This window comes from Aotus nancymaae, unplaced genomic scaffold (genome assembly GCF_030222135.1).
Source record: "Aotus nancymaae isolate 86718 unplaced genomic scaffold, 86718_ANA_hifiasm-v0.15.2.pri h1tg000106l, whole genome shotgun sequence".
NCBI classification, from domain to species: Eukaryota; Metazoa; Chordata; class Mammalia; order Primates; family Aotidae; genus Aotus; species Aotus nancymaae.
In genome coordinates, this window is record NW_026988521.1 from 1,307,317 (window position 1) to 1,315,953 (window position 8,637).

The window sequence follows — 8,637 nt, forward strand, 5'->3', positions numbered from 1 at the left end:
GCCGCCGCCGCCGCCCGGGCCCGAACTCCGACGCATGGTAGGTGAGTGAGTGCGCGGCGCCGGCCGAGCGGGGCGAGGGGGCCGGGGGTCCGGGGGGGTCCGAAGGTCCTGCGCGCCCCAGTACCCGAGGCCCCGCTGTAGGCGCCGGGAGAGCCCGGGAGGCCGCGCCCACCGCCTGGCCCAGCTTCCTCGCAGGCCCTTCCTCGGGAGGCGGCGCCGGGCGGGTGGGAGAGGCGCCTCCCGGGGCCTCGGACGGGCCTGACGTCCCCCTTCGTCCCAGGGGCCCCGGGACGCCCAGTCTGGACACCCCGCTCATTGTGGACACGGCCCCCTTCCCGTCGCCCGCCCGCCCGCGTGCAAGTGGGCGCGCCATTGACCGCGCCGGGCGGGGTCGGCGGCGGCGGTGACCTCATTGCAGTGCCCGGGGACGCCTGCCAGGCGCGGAGTCCCGGCTCGCCCCTGTGGGGGCTCTTCCTGATGGGGCTCGGGCCGCCCGGGGGCCTGGTGCAGTTCCCGGGGACTGGGGGAGGGTCGGAGAGCTATTTCTGGCCGGCCTTTTCCCAGGCGGTTCGCAGGGACCAGGCATTCCTGGGAAGAGGGGCCGCTCCTCAGCGGGTCGCCTGCGTCCTGGCGGTGGAGGCTGCATCTGTGCCCAGAACCAGCCTCCCCGGAAAGCTCGGGACCTCACAGCCAGGCCAGGGGCAGGTCCCCCAGCTCGGCGGCAGGGTGTGCTCCTGCCCCTCCTCATGTATTAGGCCCCAGCTCCGTCACAGAGAGTGACTCTCAGCTCAGTGGTCAGGTCTGGCCCCCCCAGCTCCATGGCGCCTCTTTCTCAGGCTGTGGCTGCTGCTGTTTGGTGGGGGAAAGGCCAGTGATGGGCCGGGAGGTGAGGCTCAGGGTGGGGCATCTCGGGAAGCATGAGGTCCCTCCCAGGATCAGACTGGCCAGAAATGTCCTCTGCCTTGGGAGGCCAAGGCGGGTGGGTGACCTGAGGTCAGGAGTTCGAGACCAGCCTGGCCAACGTGGCCAAACCCTGTCTCTACTAAAAATATGAAAAGTAGCTGGGAGTGGTGGTACCCGCCTGTAATCCCAGCGACTCTGTAGGCTGAGGCAGGAGAATTGCTTGAACCCAGGAGGTGAAGGTTGCAGTGAGCTGAGATCCTGCCATTGCACTCCAGCCTGGGTGACAAGAGCGAAACTCCCTCCCAAAAAATAAAATCACTGGGCGAGGTGGTGGTTAACGCCTGTAATCTTAGCATTTTGGGAGGCTGATGAGGGCAGATCACGAGTTCAAGAGATCAAGACCAGCCTGGCCAACATGATGAAACCGTGTCTCTATTAAAAATATAAAAATTAGCCAGGTGTGGTGGTGCATGCCTGTAATCCCAGCTACTCCAGAGGCTGAGGCAGGAGAATCGCTTGAACCCAGGAGGAGGTTGCAGTGAGCTGAGATCGTACCACTGCACTCCAGCCTGGCGACAGAGCGGGACTCCGTTCCCCCCCTTCCCCCCCACCAAAAAAAAGCAAAAAAGAAAAACAAAGAAATGTCCTCTGCCTTGCCCCACCCTAGCCCAGACCAAAATACCAGGCTTGGCCAGTCCTCTTCTGCCTCCAGAATGAACTCTGTGCACTCTGGCCCTTGGGCCAGACCTGCAACCTGTGACCTGACATGCCCTTGTCCCTCTAGCTAGAGTCCTGGGGAGCTTCTGTCCATCTGTCCTACCGAGGAGTCGTTCCCAGCTGGCTGGTGAGTGCTGGGCAGGGTGGGGCAGAGCAGGCGGGGCGTCAAAGTCCAGGCTTGGCTGTGCTGTCTGGAAACGCCGCCTGGGGCGCTCAGCTGCTGTCTGCGCCCCACACCCTCCCTGCCTTCCCGGTGCTCACAGCTTGCCCACTGCTTCGGGCTGGGCCGGGCACGGGGCCTCTGGGGAGGGGCACAGCCCGTCTCTGTGCTGCCCCTCGGGTTGGTGTGGCTCCCTGTCCAGGAAAAACCCTCCCGGTCTGCCAGGCTCCACCTGCCTCCATGCTCCATTCTCCCCACTCCGGCCGGGAGGAAGGAAGGGCTTTAACAGACCGGAAATAGGGCCAGAGGGCCTTAGAAAGGCGCTGAGCCGGGGCCTGTTGGAACCCCCACCCCTCCGCTTTCTCTGAGTGGCCTCCTCCACCCTCACTGCAGGCCTGTAGACTCCTACCAGCCTGTGACGTGGGCCTGTGGGAATGCCGTGGGGGGTGGGCAGGCCCGCGTGAGCTCACTGGAGGGACCTGCTAGGGCTTCGTCCCCCGGCTGCCAGCAGGGGTGAGTCAGCAGTGATGGTTGGAGGCCCTCCATGACCCCCGTCCTGTCTGGGGGCACCAGGGGCTATCCTGGCTGTACTGAGTCAGGCTCCTGAGTTGCTAGGTAAGTGGCTCATGTCCTGTTCCCATGGGGGCTCCTTCGCAGGCCTCCCAGGACAGTGGCTGGCTCCGCCCCAGCTCCTGGGCTGGCTTGGGCATCTGTGTCCCCTCCTCGTAGCTGTCCTCCTGTCCCGGGCCTGGTGTTGTGGCCCTGCTGAGCCCCAGGATGGGTGAGTTCAACGAGAAGGCGGCATGTGGCACCGTTTGCCTCAAGTACCTGCTGTTCACCTACAACTGCTGCTTCTGGGTGAGGAGGTGCTGCCCCGTCCCCACCCCCACCCTCCTGGGCCACCCTCAGACCCAGGCAGACTCGGTGACCAGCGCGTACTGCTTGTAGCTGGCCGGCCTGGCCGTCATGGCAGTGGGAATCTGGACGCTGGCCCTCAAGAGTGACTACATCAGCCTGCTGGCCTCGGGCACCTACCTGGCCACAGCCTACATCCTGGTGGTGGCGGGTGCTGTCGTCATGGTGACCGGGGTCCTGGGCTGCTGCGCCACCTTCAAGGAGCGGCGGAATCTGCTGCGCCTGGTCAGCAGGGTGGAGGCCACGGGGCGGGGGGTGTGGATGGGGCCCGAGGGGGCTTTGAACCTGTGCCTTGCTGTGCTCACCTGGCCTGGGTTGGGGTGGGGCACGGTCCTTCCCCACCTGCCCATTCCTGTGGGTCCCCACATTCCTGCTGGAGCAGCTGAGGGAAGCCACCAGCTTCAGGGAGCGTGGCAGCCCCTCAGCCCCCGCCTGGAGCCTGGGAAGCCGGGACGGGGGCTCTGTTCTCAGGTGCCGAGACACTAGGTCTCAGAACAGGGGTGTCCTTGCCCCCCAGTACTTCATCCTGCTCCTCATCATCTTTCTGCTGGAGATCATCGCTGGTGTCCTCGCCTATGCCTACTACCAGCAGGTAAGGGGCCTGGGCAGGCCATTCGGACATAGACACGCACAGGTGGGGCACACACATGCAGATACACACGCGTGACTAGCACCAGCCCCCACCCCATGGTGCCAGAGCTGACCCACGTGCCACTGGGCCCTGGAGGTGGAGTCTAGGTCTCTGCAGGGGAACATGAGGTCGGGCTGGTGTCCAGGGGATCTGGAAGCCCTCTCTGCCTCTGCCACACTCACTCCACTGTCACCCCGCCCCACCCAACCTCCCCTCATCCTGAGGTCCAGCCCCAGCCCTTCCCTTCAGTCTGAGCCGGGCCCTGGGCCTCTCCCCTGCCATCCTGGGGCTCTGCCAGCCCCACCTTGGAGGGTCTCAGACTGAGGCTGAAGTTTCCTGCATCCCAACCGCAGCTGAACACGGAGCTCAAGGAGAACCTGAAGGACACCATGACCAAGCGCTACCACCAGCCGGGCCACGAGGCTGTGACCAACGCTGTGGACAGGCTGCAGCAGGAGGTGGGTGGGCAGTGCTGGGAGGGGCACGTCCGTCCCCAGATCCTCCCTGGACTCACCCCGGCCTTGTTCTTGATGCAGTTCCACTGCTGTGGCAGCAACAGCTCGCAGGACTGGCGGGACAGCGAGTGGATCCGCTCAGGGGAGGCCGGTGGCCGCGTGGTCCCCGACAGCTGCTGCAAGACGGTGGTGGCTGGCTGTGGGCGGCGGGACCACGCCTCCAACATCTACAAGGTGGAGGTGGGTGGGCACCCAGCGACCCGCTGTGGGCAGGGGGATACCCCTCTAATATCTACAAGGAGGTGGGCGGACAGCCCAGTGAGAGCCTGCACTGAAAGGGACCTGACTGCCTGGGTGCTAGGGGTGGGCCTGGAACACCCTGGAGGCAGTGAGGGCCAGTGGGAGTTGCCCCCGGGCCCCCCTGCAGCACCCATTGGGATCCCACAGGGCGGCTGCATCACGAAGCTGGAGACCTTCATCCAGGAGCATCTAAGGGTCATTGGGGCTGTGGGCGTTGGCATTGCCTGTGTGCAGGTGAGGGCCCGTGGGGGTGACGGTGACCTTGTTGGGGACTCGGGCAGGCGGCCGGTGGCCCCGTGGCGTCTGCTCACGCCTGCCTGGCTCTGCACACAGGTCTTCGGGATGATCTTCACCTGCTGCCTGTACAGGAGCCTCAAGCTGGAGCACTACTGACCCTGCCCCGGGCTCGGCCACGCTGGAGGTGCCTTGCTGCTCTGCACCCAACTACTGAGCTGAGACTACTGAGCGCCAGGGCTGGGCTCCCGATGCCTCCCACCCTGTGCCACCGCCAGGGCCTCTGGGGGCCCAAACCCCAGAGGCAGCTTCAAGTGCCTTTTGCTGGACACCAAAGTCCAGAGGCCTGAGCCCAGCAGCGGGGGCGCTGGCTGGCTGGGTGATGGTATGTGGGGTGGGGTGTTTCCTGGGGCTCCCTGGACACACTCCCTGCCTGGTGGTCAGCAGCAGGCTGGAAGGGGCCTTGGTGAGTGGGGCAGGGCTGGGTGTTCCCAGTAGGTAGAGGCCTTTCAGGTACTGGGGCTTTGCCTTCCGGCCACGTGGCCCCCTCCCAGTCCGGGGAAGCCGAGTGAGCTCTGACCCTTGGGCTTACACCTCTGCCCCTCCCGACCCAGGGCTCCTCTGCCTGGACAGCCAGACCCCTGCAGTCTTTCCCACCGCTGACACCCCCACCCAAAATGCTGTGTGGTCACTGCACTGCCTGTCCATGTGCCTGTGTGGGGCGGGGCTTGTTCACTGCTGTATCCCAGATGCTTACGACTGTCCCTGCCACGTACAGGTGCTCAATAAACACTTGTGGAACAGACGGGTGAGCTCACTGTGCTGGGACAGATGGTGTGTCCTCAGGGCCCTCATGTCCACAGGATGGACAGACCCACGCTGTCAGCATCAAGACAAAGGGCAGAGCCAGGAGGGCAAACCCCTCACGGGGCTCCAGAGCAGGGAGGTCTGATGGCAGGGACAGCGAGCACCTCGCAGAAGGACTGAGCACGCATGCTCCCAGACGGCGAGATGGTGTTCAGAGCCCGAGGGAGAGGAAAATGGTTTCCAAAGATGCTTCTGGCCACAGTGGGGAGCTGACGTGGGAAGGTGCAGCCTGGGGGCCATGCCCAAGTAAGAGGTGCCAGGCAGATGCAGCGGGGGCACTAGGGGATTCACATGGAGGAGCTTATAAGCTCTGCTGGGGGCCAGAGGGTAGGAGAGGTGCCAGGGCCTGGTATCTGGCAGAGGTATCCTGGAGATGGGAGCCAGGGCTTGGTCACCGACTGTACCCCCCACTGCCCATGCCCTGTCTCTAAGGGTCAGAACTGCAGACCCCCAGGCAGACCCCACTCTCCTCCACCAGAGGACACCATGCCAGGTATCTGGGCACCAGGGCCACCTCCCGGCCCAGCTAGGGGCGTCTTAAGGCTGGTGCTGCCTTCTCCGTCTACAGGAACCTGGCCTACACTCCCTGCTAGGCTTGGGTGAGACCGTCGGGGTCAGGCAGCAGCAGGCAGGGTTCAGCAGGCGCTGGCAGCCGTGACCACAGCCGAGACTGTTCGGGCCCCACATCCGGGTCTTTTTTCTTTTATATAGCTGTTTTGAGAGTCTCACGCTGTTGCCCAGGCTGGAGTGCAGTGGTTCCTTGCAGTTCACTGCAGCGCCAACCTCCCAGGCTCAAGTGATCCTCCCGCCTCAGCCCCCTGAGTGGCTGGGACTACAGGTGTGAACGTTGTACCAGCTAATTTATTACATTTTTTTGTAGAGACAGGCTCACTAGGATGCCCAGGCTGGTCTTCAATTCTTGGACTCAAGTGATCCTCCTGCCTTAGCCTCCCAAAGTGCCAGGATTATAGGGGGAGCCCCCTTGCCCGGCCTAAATCCCGTTCTTGAGATTCCGAGAGAGAGGGTACAGGAGCCTCTGTGCTCGGCCTCAAGAGCTCCCAGAACGCAGGGGCCTCAAACAGCCCCAAAGTGGAAGACTCTCCTCGCCATGCCTCCTGCAAGGGGTGCCTGTGGAACAGGCTGACCCAGGGCTAAGAGGGTTCAGGGCCCGGCTAGCAGGGGTCCTGCCTGCTTCTCTGGGCTGCTGCAGTGTGAGAGCTGGGCCCAGTCCTGGCCCCCGACATCCTAGTGAGGGCTGGGACCTTGGTGGTTCTGAAAGACCTTTACTGGATGGTTCCTTCCAGAGTGGGGGACAGGACAGAATCCACACGCTGCAGCCAGGCATCCCCAGATGCCTCAGTCTCATGAACTCGGGGCAGGATGCTCACAGCCCACGGTTGGCATGGCAGGCGGGCGGGCTCTGGCATGGTCACTTCTCTAGGGGCGCATAATTGAGCAGCTTCTCGATCAGGTCCACGTGGGCCAGCAGCATCCGGCGGCAGCAGTAGCGCTTCAGGCCCAGGGCGTCCAGGGCATCCCTGTGTCAACGGGAGGGGCGGAGAGACCGGCTGAGCTCCAGTCTGCACAGGCCTGGAGCCCAGGTCCAACCCGCCTCCGGGCACTGCCTGCTGGCCTCAGCTCCCTGCTACCGGCAAGGGGACCAGATCTAATCTGGGTGGATCGGAAGCTGAGACTGAGCAGTACGGTCCCGGCTGGAGCAACCCGGAAATGCCTGGATCCCTGGGTAGAGCAGGAGGAGCCTCTTCTCCCACCTACTCTGGCTGTACATGTGTGTGTATAACATATGTAAGAAATGTAAATAAAATGAATACTACAAGTGATCTGGGGGAGCTTAGACCAAGGTGCTGATGTGCAGCTCCCCACATCCAGCACCAGCCACAGCAGGGTGGCTCTCCAGGGGCCCGCCCTTAGCTGGTTCACCCCCCACCCCGGCCAGAGCAAGCCCTACTCTGCTGCAGTGGGGTCTTTCCTCACCTCTGCTTCCTTCAATCAGGGAGAGACTGCTTCTCCAGGGAGCAACCTCTCTCATTTCCAAGTCAATCAGAAGCTTCCCCTGGGACCCAGCTCCAGTCACTCTCAAGACCTCCAGAAAATTCCCACACTGATGGCTCCAGTGTGTGGAGACAGAAGCTTGGGAAAGAGGGGGCCACACGGGAGGCCCCTGCCCTTCGTATCACTGGGGACGGGTCTGGACAGGCCGCTAGCCACTCACTCTAGCAGCCCACTCAACCCCTCCATTCCCTTTCCTCATTCACAGGGCAAGCTGCACTGAGCGCCTATGGCAGGCTGGCACACACACGCCCAGGCTTCACATATGACCAAGACACAGCGGCCACAGGTCAGACTCCAACGGGGCGCCAAGACTCAGGCACGGTGGTGACAGCAGTACCGAGGGACAAGCACAGGAGAAGGATGCCTGCTCCTCAAAGTCCGATGGCGAGGGCGGACAGCAAGTCTGCGCTACATTTCTTTGCTTTTGAGATGGAGTCTTGCACTGTCACCCGGGCTGGAGTGCAGTGGTGCAATCTCGGCTCACTGCAACCTCTGCCTCCGGGTTTCAAGCAATTCTCCTGCCTCAGCCTCCCAAGTAGCTGAGTTTACAGGTGCCCAAAACCACCCCTAATTTTTTTTTGTATTTTTAGTAGACAGAGGGTTTCACTATGTTGGACAGGCTGGTCTCGAACTGCTGACCTTGTGATCTGCCTGCCTCAGTCTCCCAAAGTGCTGGGATCACAGGCGTGAGCCACCGTGCTCAGCCTTGTATGTGTGATGGAGTCTTACTCTCTCATTCAGGCTGGAGTGCAGTGGCGTGATCTCGGCTCACTGCAACCTCCGCCTGCCTCCCGGGCTCAAGCTATTCTCTGGCCTCCGCCTCCCAAGCAGCTGGGACCACAGGTGTGTGCCACCACGCCGCAGGAATTAAAAACAAAACCAAGAGGGCCAGGCGCTGTGGCTCACGTTTGTAATCCCAGGACTTTGGGAAGCTGAGGCAGGCGGATCACCTGAGGTCAGGAGTTCCAGACCAGCCTGGCCAACATGGCAAAACCCCGTCTCTACTAAAAATACAAAAATTAGCTAAGCATGGTGGCAGTCGCCTGTAATTCCAGCTACCCCCGAGACTGAGACAGGAGAATTGCTGGAACCCGGGAGGCGGAGATTGCAGCGAGCCGAGATCGAGCCACTGCACTTCAGCTTAAAAAAAAAAAAAAAAAACCTCCGGAGAACAGGGTCTCCCCAGGCTGGTCCGACTTCCTGGGCTCAAGCAGCCCTCCCGCCCTGACCTACCAAAATGCTGGGATCACAGGCGGGAGCCGCCGCGCCCGCCTGTCCTGAAGCGGGGTTTGCAGGACATGGGGTGGGCCTGGGAGCAGAGACAGGAGATCAGGGCCGAGGCCAAGGGCTCTACTGCGGGGGGGGCAAGGCGCGTGAGACCC

General features: G+C 62.7%; 1 protein-coding gene across 4 annotated transcripts; it reads left to right on the top strand.

Annotated features, from left to right (window-relative positions):
- Positions 1-5,120, top strand: CD151 (CD151 molecule (Raph blood group)). Of its 4 annotated transcripts, none has more exons than XM_012456110.3 (9): positions 1-41; positions 1,688-1,747; positions 2,510-2,638; positions 2,729-2,920; positions 3,213-3,287; positions 3,680-3,784; positions 3,863-4,021; positions 4,229-4,315; positions 4,415-5,120. In XM_012456110.3, exons 3-9 carry the CDS (start codon positions 2,558-2,560, stop codon positions 4,472-4,474), a joined length of 759 nt encoding a protein of 252 aa, XP_012311533.1. In that variant the 5' UTR covers positions 1-41; positions 1,688-1,747; positions 2,510-2,557; the 3' UTR covers positions 4,475-5,120. The 4 variants fall into 4 exon arrangements, with proteins under 4 accessions (XP_012311533.1, XP_012311534.1, XP_012311535.1 ...); XM_012456111.3 differs by having other exon boundaries at positions 5-41; positions 2,438-2,638; XM_012456112.3 differs by lacking the exons at positions 1-41; positions 1,688-1,747 and adding an exon at positions 1,866-2,293 and having other exon boundaries at positions 2,438-2,638.
- The last annotated feature ends 3,517 nt before the right edge of the window (positions 5,121-8,637 follow it).